General features: G+C 62.0%; 1 protein-coding gene across 1 annotated transcript; it reads left to right on the top strand.

Annotated features, from left to right (window-relative positions):
- The first annotated feature begins 82 nt into the window (after positions 1-82).
- On the top strand, positions 83-9,155 carry VAMP2 (vesicle associated membrane protein 2). Its single transcript, XM_054005382.1, has 5 exons — positions 83-204; positions 4,485-4,602; positions 4,709-4,867; positions 5,529-5,580; positions 6,708-9,155. Coding segments are annotated over exons 1-5 (348 nt in total). The 5' UTR covers positions 83-202; the 3' UTR covers positions 6,725-9,155.
- Positions 9,156-13,852: the final 4,697 nt, after the last annotated feature.

Here is a 13,852-nt window from a genome sequence, read left to right as displayed (position 1 = left end):
CGCCCCCGCGCGCTGCCCCGCCCACGCGCTGATTGCAGAGGGCTCGGGCCCAGCAGCTCCCCCTCCTGCCCCCCCTCACCCGCCCAGGTGCCCGGATGCGCCAGCCCGGCCGCCATCTTCCCCGCTCGGCTCAGGGACCCGCGCCACTCGCCGAGCGCCCGCCCCGCCGCAGACCCCGGCCCGCGCCGCCGCCGCTCCCGACATGTGAGTAGCCCCCGATGCAAGAAGGGAAGCAGCGTGCAATGGTCCCCGGGCTGCATCGCTTCGGGTGCATGCCGGAGCCGGGCTCGCCGCCCCCGCAGGGGCTGGGGGCTCCGCCGACCCCGGGGCTCAGCAAAACGGGGGGGCAGGGGACTGCTCAATGCCCCACGGGCTACATAAACCTGGGGGCATGCGAGATCGGGCCTTTCCCCTCGCCTCCGTAGGGAAAGGGGGCTCATCCACCCTCCCAATGGATGGTCTCAGTAAGGCAGGGGCATGATGGGTGCAAGGAGATAAATAGTGTGCAATGTTCCCCAGGCTGCAGAAAGCGGGGTGCACGCCAGATCTGGGGTCCCCCTGTCCAGGGCAGGGGGCTTATCCACCCTCCCAGTGGATGGGCTCGGTAAATCCAAGCTGGGGTGTTCTCAATGCAAGGAGATAAAGAGCGTGCAATGTTCCCCAGGCTGCAGAAAGCGGGGTGCACGCCAGATCCGGGGTCCCTCTGTCAAGGGAAGGGGGCTTATTCACCCTCGCAGTGGATGGGCTCGGTAAAGCCAAGCTGGGGTGTTCTCAATGCAAGGAGCTAAATAGCGTGCAATGCTCTCCAGGCTGCATAAAGCGGGGTGCACGCGAGATCCGGGGTACCCCCCCCCCAGTCCCCATAGGGGAAGGGCGCTTATCCACCCTCCCGTGGATGATCTCCGTAAAGCCAGGGCTGGGGTGTGCACCCGAGATCGGGGCTCCCCCGCTGGGAAGATGGCTTACCCACCCTCCCGTGGCCGGCCTCTGCAAAGCGCAGGGTAGGGGCATCCTCAGGGCAAGGAGAAAAATAGGCTCTGGCGTGGGATGATGCATCGCCCCGGGTGCACGGGTGATCTCCTTGCCCGTTCCCGCATTTGGGGGGCTTATTCCCAAAAGCCAGGGCCCCTGGGGCTGGGTGTAGCCAGGCAAGGGCAGGGACGGGACTAGGGGATCGATAGCAAGGAGATTGATCGCTTGCATTGCACCTCTGCTTGCATTACCCCCCCCATGCATCAGCTAGCCGCATACTTCCTGCCCCACCCGCGGGGGGGGGTCCCATCACACCCTATGGCAACCGCGGCTAGCAAAGCCCGGTTGCAAAGAAAGGACCCAGGGGTGCCCCTGGCTGTGTTTGCTGCCATGCACAAAAGATAGTGGGTGCCAGGGGGCTGGGTTGGGGGACACCCTGCAAAGGGGCAGAGGGAGGGCTGGAGAGAGAAGAATGGGGAGTAGGGGCCCAGGGCTATGGGGGGAGCCTGTGATGGGGGGCAGGGGCTTGTCGGGTGGGGCGGGAGTCTTGCGGGGGGGACAGAGGGAGCGGGGTGGGAGCCTGGGTTGGGGAGCAGAGGGGGATGGGGGGCAGGAGTCTTGGGGAGGGGGGCAGCAGGAGAGGGCAGGAACCAGCCATGGGGAAGTGGGTTTAAAACTATCATCACTCCATCCCCCCCCACACACACACACTCATGTCATGCGGGGGGGGAGCCCCCCACCCATCAGGGGACGCTGGGTTTAAAAAGAGCCTCAGCCCAGCTGAATTTCTGGGTGGGTCCCCAATCCTCCCCCCCACAGACAGGGGGCATCCGAGGCCCCCTCAATACAAGAATAAGGGGGGCTGCGTCCCCCGTTTCTCCTGCTGGGTATTTTTAGCTCCGGCGGCAGGATGACGCTGAACATGGCCGCTCGTTGGCAGCCCGGCTCCCCCCGCCTCCCCCACACACACGTTTTGCTTTCCCGGTGGGGAGGCAGCCCCCCCACACACAGTTCTGCAGAGCCCCCCAGCCTCCGATGTGAAGGCCGCGTGGCCAGTTGTAGCCCAGCCCCCCACCGTCCGGGATTTTCGGGGAGGTGTGGGGGTCATTTTTTATTTTTAGAGGAGACGGGAAGGTCACAAAGAAACAGACGGAGAATGGAGTGAGCCAGGTTGGGGGGTAGGATGTGGGGCTGGGAGATGGATGAAGGACAGCGCAGCAGTGGGGTGGGGGGGTAGGATGTGGGGCTGGGGGGTGGGTTGGGCAGTGGAGGGAAGACAGGGCAGCAGTGGGGTGTGTGGGAGGGGCATAGGATGTGGGGCTGGGGGGCATGGATGGAGGACAGGGTAGCAGTGGGCCATGGGGGTTAGGATGTGGGGCTGGATGGAGAACAGGGCAGCAGTGGGGTGTGTAGGATGTGGGGCTGGCAGGGGCCGGAGGATTAAGAGGGGGATGGATGGAAGAAGGGGCAGCAGTGGGGGTTGGGATGTGAGACTGGCAGGGCCCTGGGCAGGTTGGTGGGGCATAGGGCATTGGGGCAGGGCAAGGCGGTGGTCCCACTCCTCCCCACCTCAGACCCCACTCCAATCCCAGAGTTGGGGGAGAGAACCCAGGAGTCCTGGCTCCGGGGTCCCTCCCTGGCCTGCAGTGGACGAGCTGCAGGGCTGCTGTGGGTCTTTGGCCGTGTATTGGGGGGGGGCTGTGCCTGTTTGGGGGCCCCCCAAGAGCTCTGTGTGTGTTGGGGGGGGCCTATCTCATTGCCCCCCAACCTCCTTCTCTAGCAGGGGCGGCCGCCTATCCCTCTCCTGATGACCCAGGCCCCCTACAGCTGGGGATTGTCTGCCCATAGACGCTCCAGGGCCCTGGGGGGTGTCTGCACACGCCCCCACGGACGCTGTAGGGTCCCGGGGGGGGGGGGTGTGTGTGTCTGCACACACCCCCAAGGACGCAGTAGGATGGTGTTTCTGAGCTGGGGCATTGCAAGGCAACAAAAACGTTAGTATATAAACCAGAGTGAATTTCCCTTCCCTATGTGCTGCGGAGTGGGGGCGCTGGGAGCCAGGACTCCTGGGTTCTCTCCCTGGCTCTGGGATGGGAGTGGGGGCTAGTGGTTAGAGCAGGAGGCGCTGGGAGCCAGGACTCCTGGGTTCTCTCCCTGGCTCTGGGAGGGGAGAGGGAGCTGGTGGTTAGAGCAGGGGGGGCTGGGACCCAGGACTCCTGGCTCACCCAGGCCAGAGAATCTTCCCCCTGGAGGGAGGCCGGTAACTTGGGTTTGGCTAACGCGCCTTCTAGACAGGCCTCCCGGCTGGATCCGAACACTGGACCAGCCCCCCTCTGCCCCGGGCAGCTTGTTCCAAGGGTCCCTCCCCTTCCCGGTTAAACACCGGGGCCCGATTGTGTCTGGCGCCCCCGGGATTTCCTCCGCAGGCCAGTCCTCCCAGAGACACTCCCCAGATGCCGCCACGGCCCCTCTCGGCTCGGTTCTGGGGCTCATCTCTGCCCCACTCTACGGCGTCCTTTGGGAAAACTGCGCGCGTTGGAAGCAGGGGCTGGTCGCGGGCTCACCCACGCCGCAGCCGGGGCAAATCCCCTCCCAGCCCCCTGCGGGGGGGTGTCTCTGGGGCTGGTCCGATGAACACTTTTCGCCTGAAAGTTGAATCCTGGATCCCAGTCCCCCCACTCTGACCATTCACCCCCACTCCCCTCCCAGAGCCGGGGAGAGAACCCAGGAGTCCTGGCTCCCAGCCCGCCCTGCTCTAACCACCAGCCCCCACTCCCCTCCCAGAACCCTCCCCAGTGCAGCCCCCGTTTGCATCTCTCCCTGGCACTGGGTTTGGGTCGTTACCCAGCTGATCGCAGCCTACGTCTGCCCGGCGGGGATAAATTCTAGGGGTTCATTCCCCGGTGCTGCCCCACAGCCCCCCCCCCCCTCGCCCAAAAAACCAGAATAGAGGGGCACCTGTGACGCTGGGGGGGCTGCAGGGAGAGGCTGGCTATGGGGCAGGATTATGGGGTACTAGCAGTCCAGGAGTGGAGGGCATCTATGGGAAGGATTGAAGGGTGCTGGCATTGCTGGGGGCAACTATGGAGTGGGATTTAGGGCACCAGGGCGCTATGGGGTGGCAGTGAGGGGCTATGGGGCGGGATTGGGGGGCAGTGGCGGTGTGTGGGGGGTTATGGGGTGAGATTGAGGGGCAATGGGGTGCTATGGGGTGGGAGTGAGGGTCTATGGGGTAGGATCGAGGGCCGCTGGCAGTGCAGAGGGGGGCTATGGGTGGGAGTGAGGGGCTATGGGATAGGATCGAGGGGCGCTGGCAATGCAGAGGGGGGCTATGGGTGGGAGTGAGGGGCTATGGGATAGGATCGAGGGGCGCTGGCAATGCAGAGGGGAGCTATGGGTGGGAGTGAGGGGCTATGGTGTGAAAGCGAGGGGCAATGCCCACTGAGGATGGCTGGGTTCGGGGCTATTTCTCCTTTGCGGGGTCACTGTGACCGTTGCTCTCTGCCCCCCAGGTCGGCCCCTGCTGCTGTGCCCCCCGCCGCTGGAGGAGAAGGGGGTGGCCCCCCACCACCACCCCCCAACCTCACCAGCAACCGGAGGCTGCAGCAGACCCAAGCCCAGGTGGACGAGGTGAGTTCAGGGGGTGGCATGCGGCTTCCGGACACCTGGGTCCCTTCTCTGGCCGGGTCTCCCTGTGTCTGACGCTTCCCCTTCCCCCCCCCCCCCCCCCCCCCAGGTGGTTGATATCATGCGGGTGAACGTGGACAAGGTGCTGGAGCGGGACCAGAAGCTGTCGGAGCTGGACGACCGAGCCGACGCCCTGCAGGCCGGCGCCTCCCAGTTCGAGACCAGCGCCGCCAAGCTAAAGCGCAAGTACTGGTGGAAGAACCTCAAGGTGCGGCCCCCCAGCTCCCACTGCCCCCGCCGCCCCCCATCTCTCCACGCGACGCCCCGGCTCCCCACGGCCCTCTGCAGCCTCCACGGCCCCCCGTGGCCCCCTCATCTCCCCATGGCCCTCTGCAGTCTCCACGGCCCCCTGTGGCCCCCCCCACAGCTCCCTGTCTCCCCACGGCCTCCTGCAACCCACTGACATCTCCCCACGGCCCTCTGCAGCCCACTGACTTCCCCTGCAGCCCCCACGGACCCCCTGTGGTCCCCCATCTCCCCCCCCATGGCCCCCACGTCTCCCCATGGCCCTCTGCAGTCCCCATGGCCCCCTCGTCTTCCCCCCCACAGCCCCCTATCTCCCCACTGACATCTCCCCATGGCCTCCTGCAACCCACTGACTCCCCCCATGGCCCCCTGCAGCCCCCCCCCGTCTCCCCACAGTCCCCTGTGGACCCCCGTATCACCCCCCCACAGCTCCCTGTCTCCCCACGGCCTCCTACAACCCTCCCTATATCATCTTCCTCATCCCTGCCACTCTCTGCCCCATAGCTGCCCTTCCTGGCTCCCTCTGACCCTCTGCCCTCCCCCAGGGCTCCCCTCCTGGCCCCAAACCCCTGCCCACCACCTCCTTCCCGCGGCCCGGACGCTCATGGTCTCTCTCCCCACAGATGATGATTATCCTGGGGGTGATATGCGCCATCATCTTGATCATTATCATTGGTGAGTGGGGGTTTGGGGGAGGGGGGGCTGGTGGGCAGGGGGGTGGCTATGTGACCCCCACCCCCTTCCCTAGGGACGCTCCCACCTGCTCTTGGGATGTGGGAAAGGCAGCCGGGCACCTGTCATGGGGGTGTGGCAATGAGGAGGCGGGGCTGTCCTTGGCTCCGCCCACAGACAGCTCCACAGCCACCCCTAAAGAGGGCAGCAAAGGGTTATTGGAAGGGGTGTGGCTTTCCTTGGACCCGCCCACACAGAGACCCCACCCACCACTCTCCCCTTAGTGCAGAAATAAAGGGGGTGGAGCTTTTTTCCACCCCACAGGCCCCACCCACCACAGCACCTACACAGTCCAGCCAATAGTGCAGAAACAAGGTATTCGAGGGGGTGGGCTTTCCTTGGCCCTGCCCACAGACACCCCGAGTACAGCTGTGAAACCGGCAAAGGGTTATTGGGAAAGGGTGTGGCTTGTGAGGCCCCGCCCACAACCGCACCTGGACCCTGTGGGGTGAAACTGGGGAAGGGTTATTGGGAAGGGGTGTGGCTTTCTGTGGCCCTGCTGGATGGCCTGAAATTTCCTTCCCTCGCTCCCTGGACTTCCCCTTCTCCAGCTGTTGGAGTCTGCTGGGTCCTGTCGTCGTCCCCCCCTTCTTCCCCCCGAGCCCCTTCTCTATTTTTGGGATGAAGGTGATGGCACCCATCAGAATGAAGCAACAGAAATGTCCCATCCCCAAATGCCACCTGCCCCCTCTCCCCCTCCCATCCAGTCTCCCTGTAAACGTCAGCCACCATCATTAGGTTCCAGGGTTAACATCCAATTGGGCTAAACAGGGAGACTTCCTCTTCGCTCTGAAGAAAGCCCCACTTCCTGTCCTAAACTGGTGCTTCCTGTAGGGCTCTTAGGCTGCCCTGGCTCCCCAGAGGGGTCCCTGTATAATCATCAGCCTGCCCCAGAGGTGGCTGCATTTCAGCGCCAAGCGAGGGGTCCCTGTGTAACCAGCCGTCCTGCCCCAGAGGTGGCTGCATCTCGGCGCCAAGCAAGGGGTCCCTGTGTAACCAGCCGCCCCGCCCCAGAGGCGGCCGCATCTTAAACTAACTCCTCTCTGCTCCTGTCTCTCTTTCCTTTCTAGTTTACTTCAGCACTTAATGGACCCTTGGAAGCCAAAGCCCCCCCTCCCTCCCCCCAAAGGAGCTGCGGCCGGGAGAGGCGCGAGGGGCTACGACCCCCCCCTCCCATGATCTCAGCCATATCTTCCAGCCTCCCCCTCCCCCTCCCCCTTTCCCCCCCGGGCCTCCCCGTGGCGTGTGTGCGTGTCTTGCGGTGCGTGTGGCCGTCCTGTATATAGGCTGACTTATTTATACATATATATATATTCTATATTTTGTCTGTTTGTAGATTTATTACTAGATTTCCAGCTGTCATGGATCCGCCCCCCAATACCTGCTCCCTCCCCCCCTGGTGTTTTCAGTGTCTAGTGTTTTAATTTAAATATTTTAAGGACCAATCCCCCTTCCCCAAAAATAAAATAGGGGGAACCCAGAAGCCTGAGAAACTCAAGCACCCACCCCTGCCCTTTCAGAGTGAGGCCGGGCAGCGCGAGCCAGCCGCCCTGCCCCAGAGGTGGCTGCATCTCAGCACCTGGGCTAGGGGTCCCTGTGTAACCAGCCTCCCCGCCCCAGAGGTGGCTGCATCTCAGCGCCGGGCAAGGGGTCCCTGGCTAAACCAGCTGTGCCCCCCCCCCCCCCCCAGAGGTGGCTGCATCTCAGCACCTGGGCTAGGGGTCCCTGTGTAACCAGCCTCCCCGCCCCAGAGGTGACCGCATCTCAGCACCTGGGCTAGGGGTCCCTGTGTAACCAGCCGCCCCACCCCAGAGGTGGCTGCATCTCAGCGCCGGGCAAGGGGTCCCTGGCTAAACCAGCTGTGCCCCCTCCCCCCCCCAGAGGTGGCCGCATCTCAGCACCTGGGCTAGGGGTCCCTGTGTAACCAGCCGCCCCGCCCCAGAGGTGGCTGCATCTCAGCGCCGGGCAAGGGGTCCCTGGATAACCAGCCGCCCCGCCCCAGAAACGGTTGCATCTCACACCACGTGGGGCCGGGGGTGGGGGTGTCATGAGTTTCTTTACCTTCCTCTTCCCCCCCGCCCCGACCCTGTGGGCTTTTGTAACATTCCTGGAGCCCACTGTGCAGTCTGTCTTTGGGGGGAGGGGAGGGGGCTGGGGGTTGATCTTCCTGCCCCCCCACCTCATGTTGGGGAGGGGGCAGTGCTGTGTCACACCCCCAGCTCTAAGCCCTTTAAGAGTCTTAAAGTGGGGGTTGCATGGGGAAAGGGGGGAGCCCCCAAATCCACCCCTCCCCCATGGCCCAGCAGTTCCAGCTTCTCTCCTCTGGGGATCTGGGGGTGGCGGGATGGGGCCAGAGAGGCCCCAAGGTGGGGCAGGCTGGCTCCCCATTAACTGTCTGGCCCCAGAGTGTCCCCCACCCAGCAGCAGGGCCCAGGCCTGGCTGGGGAAGGGGGGCTCGGTGATCCCATAGCGGGGAGGTTGGTTAAGTCTTGTCTAGGAGGGGGGAAAGAAGCTGGCGCAGCCCAGAGCCAGCGACTTCCCGCTCCCCAGACAGGGTGTGGGCACCGATGGGGCATTCCCCTCCCCCACCCCCTAGTGGGGGGGTTCCCCTGGTGGCCAGCAGGGGGTGACCCCTGAGCTGCTCTGCAATGGAGGAAGCAGTGGGAAGGGTACGATTGGGGGGTACTGGCCGGCCGGATCCCCCCACCACCCCACCGGGACCCTGCCCGGCTTTGCATCCCTGTGTCGTGTGATGAGTGACCCCCACCTTTCCCTGCCCCAGCCCCTAGAGTCAATCATCTGTAGCATTAAACCTTCCCTGATAGCCCCATAGCGTTAAACCTCTCCCAGCTCCGAGACAGCCCCATAGCACGACCCCTCCCCCCGCCAGCCCCTATAGCACGATCCCCCCCACACCCACTTAGGAGACGTGACGTGTGACTGTGTCCCTCGGGGGGGGTGGATCGGGGGCCCCCCTGCCAGCTCGGAGGGACGTTGGTGCAGGGTCCCCTACGATGCCTGTTTTGGGGGGGCAGCCTGGTGGGTCCTCTGCTCCCCATCTGGAGGGAACGCGGGAGCTGAGGACCTGGCTGGCTCTGCCCCCCACCTGCCCCCTATGAGGCTGGCTTGGCAGTGGGGCGGCCGGGGGTGCCTTCAAGCAGGCTGTGTGGATTGTGAACTGCTGGGGAAGGGGGGGGGGGGGCAGATCCCAGGCTGTGTTTTCCCCAGGCCGGGGGGCAGGTGTCACTGCTGCCCCTCGGCTTTGGGGGTGCTGGTCCCACCGTGCCCCACAGTGGGACCAGCGCCCCCGAATTCTAAAGCCATCTGGGATGGGAGTGGAGGGGGGGCAGGGCTGGCTGGATTCCCCTAGACGCAGCCGGAGGGAGGCGGGGTCGTTCTCCCCCACCCCCCACGTGCTCCCTGGCAGGCGGGGGGCGAGGCACCGTGTGGAGGGAACGGGGAGTGACTTTATGCTGTGAAAATGTACAATAAATAAATGTCCTGTGAAGAACGCCCAAGCTGCTGTCTGTCCCTCTGTCTGTCTGTGCTGCCAACTGTCCAGGGGAGGGAACCCTGTATAACCCGCCGCCCCGCCCCAGAGGTAACCGCATCTCAGCGCCGGCGAGGGGTCCCTGTATAACCAGCCACCCCGCCCCAGAGGTGGCTGCATCTTGGTGCCAGGTGAAGGGTCCCTGCATAACCAACTGCGCTGCCCCAGAGGCAGACCCAGGAATGAAAGGAGCTGGGGCTTAGCAGCCAGCCTCAAGCCTCTTTTCCGGCTCAGGTGCTGGGGGGTGGGGGGGTGCCCTTCCCATAACAACCCCACGCCCCCCCTTAGGGAAGGTGTTTGGTTTGGGGGTTGATTTATGGTTACAGTTCTGTTAATTGAAAGGGGGACTCATGCCTATCTCAGTGAGGTTTTAACTCAACTCAGAACAAGGTTTGGCCCAGTTCACAACAGAACCCAGGAGTCCTGGCTCCCAGCCCTCCCTGCTCTAACTCCCCAGCCCCTGCTCCCCTCCCAGAGGCAGGGAGAGAACCCAGGAGTCCTGGCTCCTTCCCCACAACTGACCCTGTTAAAAATCAAGACTCCCCCTCACGCAGTGGAGCTGGGTGAGTGCCGGGGCTGCCAGCAGGGGGCAGCCTTCCCTGCTGCTAGAGAAATGGGGCGGGGCCATAGCCCCATTCCCATCTGGCTACAGTCCGGACCAAGGGAGCCTTGACTGGTTCCTCCAGTGCTGAGCTGGGAACCAAGGGGCCACTAGGCAGCACCCACGGCCAAGGGCTCTGGGGTTCTCTCCCTGGCTCTGGGAGGGGAGTGGGGTCTAGTGGTTAGAGCAGGGGGGTTGGGAGCCAGGACTCCTGGGTTCTATCCCCAGCTCTGGGAGGGGAGTTTTGGTCTAGTGGCTGTGTATTCCCCAGCACAGCCAACCCCTAGATCTCAGCCATGAGGCTGAACCCCAGGTATCCCCGAGACCTTAGGGGTGAATAATTTTAAACAAACCCCATTTAAGCCCAGAAAGGGCCTGTTCAACCAGCCAGCCAGCCCGTCCCTCTGGCTAGCACGGCCCATGCATTGCACTCAGCCCCCCCTGCAATGCATCCCACACCCAAAGCCTTTCACCCCTCGGCTAACTAAACTGGCACAGATCACAAGAGATGGGGGCGGGGGGCTGATGTCCCTGCAAAAGTGAGATGAGCCCCCATCTGAGCCCGGCAGGGCATCGGTGCCCCATGCTGGACCAGAAGGCAAACTCCCCCCATGGGCCCTGCCCATCTGGCTTAGGCGGGCAGGGCTAAATGCTATTTTGCGCCAGGCAATGAAAAGGGACGGAGGGGTTGGCCGGGGTGGCTCTGCCCTTTGTCTACAGCTGGGCAAGGGTACAATGGGCACCGCTGGCCAAAAGAGCCTGATCTCGTGGGGTCCACCCAAATACGTGCTCGAAGAATCCAATGATTTCTGCTTCGCCCACACTGAACATTGACTCAACAACCAACCTCCTCCTCCCCTCCAGTTTCTACGGCACGTGCTCAGGATTCGGCACGTAAGCCCCCCGATTGCCGCATCACATTTCCCTGACTTCTGTGATGCACACACTGAATTCTGCATCAGCTTGCCCTGATTTCTGTGTCACCTGATTGATTCTGCACCTGTTCCCCCTGCCTTCTGTCTCACACACTGAATTCTGCACCCAAATTCCCCTGAGTTCTGTTTCACACTTACTGAATTCTGCACCCAAATTCCCTGATTTCCCCCATCACTGACACTGAATCCTGCATCACACACCTGATTTCGCTTTCAAACACACCGAATTCTGCACCCAATTCCCCCCGATTTCTGTTTTGCACGCTGAATTCTGCACCGAATCCCTGATTTCCATCTCCCCTGCTGATATCTGCACCAAATCCCCCTGATGTGTGTTTCTCACACTGAATTCGCCATGAAATCACCCTGATTTCTTTGTCATGCTCACTTCTCCACCAAAGACCCCCTGATTATATAAAGTCATAGCGTTGAAGGCCAGAAGGGAGGGACTCCTCTGAGTTCCTGTACCTCACAGGCCATCAAGCCCCGCACACCAACCCAACAACTGAAATCAGACTGAAGTATCACAGCGCACAGGCCATAAACTATTTTGTGCTACAGGGAGAGGATAGGATGGATGATCCTGGCAAATGACCCGCACCCCATGCTGCAGAGGAAGGTAAAAAAACCCATAAACACAGCTGCTGACCCAGATGAGCAAGACCCAGCCAGCCGAGCACCGGAGAGAAAGAATCTTTGGTGCCAACTCAGATCCCGGGAGAAACCGTCTAACGTCCAGCCTGAATTTGTCCAGGGCCAGTTTATAGCCACTTGTTCTTGCGGGAACATTGTCCTTTAGCTTCAGTCGCTCGTTGTACCCCTCAGTGTCGTCCCCCCCCCGTCTTGCCCCAAATCCCCCCCGATTTCGGCATCACAGACGCTGGATCCTGCGCCCAATCCCCCCAATTTCAGCATCACGCCGGCTGGATCCTGCCCCAAATCCATCTGATGTATTTATAGAGAAATCAGTCCCCGTCCCCCCCAGTCCTCTTTTTGCTGGGCGAGACAAAGCAGTTTTTCCTGTCTCCTCTCATAAGACAGGCCCTCCATGTCCGTGATCATTCTAGGAACTCTTCTCTGCACCGGGTTCCAGTCTGAATTCATCTTTCCCAAGCATGGGTGAGCCAAATTGGAGGCAGCGTCCCGGATGGGGTCTTACCTGTGCCTCGTCTGACACGACGGCCTGTATCCATCTCCATGGATACATCCTAGTTCGCTTTTGCCTTTTTCGCTGCCCCATCACACTGGCGGTTCCTTGGCCTAGGATCAACCCACCTGCCCAGAGCGCTCTCCTGCTCCGTTGCTTCCAGCGGACGAGCCCCCAGCTCGCCGCACAAATTCTTGCCCCTAAATGCATGGCCTTGCTCTGGACTATGGAGTTTCATCCCATTTCTGCCACTCCAGTCTTCAAGGTCATCCAGAGCATCCTGAATAATATTCCAATCCTCTTCTGCATTGATGTCTCGCACGCCGGATCCTGCCCCAAATCCTCCCGATTTCTATGTTTCAACACACTGGATCCTGCCCCAAATCCTCCCGATTTCAACGTCTCGCATGCTGCATCCTGCACCAAAATCCTCCCGATTTCTACATTTCGCACGCTGGATCCTGCCCCAAATCCTTCCGATTTCGACGTCTTGCATGCTGCATCCTGCCCCAAATCCTCCCAATTTCTATGTCTCGCACGCTGGATCCTGCACCAAATCCTCCCGATTTCTACGTTTCGCATGCTGAATCCTGCACCAAAATCCTCCCGATTTCTACGTCTCGCATGCTGGATCTTGCCCCAAATCCTCCCTATTTCTACGTCTCGCACGTTGGATCCTGCCCCCAAATCCTCCCGATTTCTACATCTCGCACGCTGGATCCTGTCCCAAATCCTCCCGATTTCTACATCTCGCACGCTGGATCCTGTCCCAAATCCTCCCGATTTCTACATCTCGCACGCTGGATCCTGCACCAAGTCCCTCAGGTTTCAGCACCTGATTTCCAGCTGAGGGAGGGAAGTGGGGTCTAGAGGTTAGAGGGACCAGGACTAGACATAAGGTTGAATCTACACGAGGAAGACAGGGTCAGGGGGTTGGAGAGATCCCTGGTGTAGGCCCCATCCAGCTGCCAGAGTGAGATTGGTGCTTGCCTGGTTGGTGCCGCAGAGCCAAAGCCTGGGGCTGTCTCAGCTCTGGCTATTAATAGATGTCCCATAGCAGCGGGAACAAGGCGTTCTCGCCTCCTAACCTAGCTCCCCAGGCCCCGCCCCAGCTCCTACCACCCACGGACCTCCTATTCCCAAACACAGCCCCATGAGCCATGGGGTGGGGCTGCCGGGAGCCTCACCTGCCTCCTGCCCCAGATGAGTGTCTGAGATACGCTTTCCTGGGCAGTGCTGATTGGAGAGGGGGGTGGGAGCCAGGACTCCTGGGTTCTCTCCCTGGCTCTGGGAGGGGAGTGGGGTGTCACGGAGTATTGGGGGACTCAGGGCCCTGCACCCCCGGCTTCCTGCGATTCACCATGACTCTCAGCCAGCCAGTAAAGCAGAAGGTTTATTTGGATGATAGGAATACAGTCCAAGACAGGTCTTGCAGGCACAGACAACAGGGCCCCCCTCAGTTAGGTCCAGCTTGGGGTCCCAGGGCATCCCAGCCCACCCCCCTTTGGGGGGTCAGAGCCATCTCTGCCTCCCAGCCATCTCTCCAGCCTGCTTCCAGCACTCTCCTTCCGCGACCCCTCCCACAGCCTTTGTTCAGTTTCCCGGGCCCCGGAGTCACCTGGCCTCCAACCCCTTCCTGGGTTCTCATGTTACAAGCTCAGGTATGTTCCCTCGGGCAGACTCCCATCCCCCGATGCAGACCATCCTAGTCACACTCCCCTGTCAGCATTCACACACCCCAGCAAGAACAGTCCCAGTTCGTCACATGGGGGCTGGTGGGTTAGAGCAGGGGAGGCTGGGAGCCAGGACTCCTAGGTTCTCTCCCTGGCTCTGGGAGGGGAGTGGGGGCTGGTGGGTTAGAGCAGGGGGGCTGGGAGCCAGGACTCTGGGTTCTCTCCCTGGCTCTGGGAGGGAAGTGGGGGCTGGTGGGTTAGAGCAGGGGGGGGGCTGGGTGCCCGGACTCCTGGGTTCTCTCCCCAGCT

This window comes from Malaclemys terrapin, chromosome 15 (assembly GCF_027887155.1).
Source record: "Malaclemys terrapin pileata isolate rMalTer1 chromosome 15, rMalTer1.hap1, whole genome shotgun sequence".
In the NCBI taxonomy this organism is placed as follows: Eukaryota; Metazoa; Chordata; order Testudines; family Emydidae; genus Malaclemys; species Malaclemys terrapin.
Note: the sequence above shows the minus strand (reverse complement) of the source record. Positions and strands in the feature narration are given on the sequence as shown.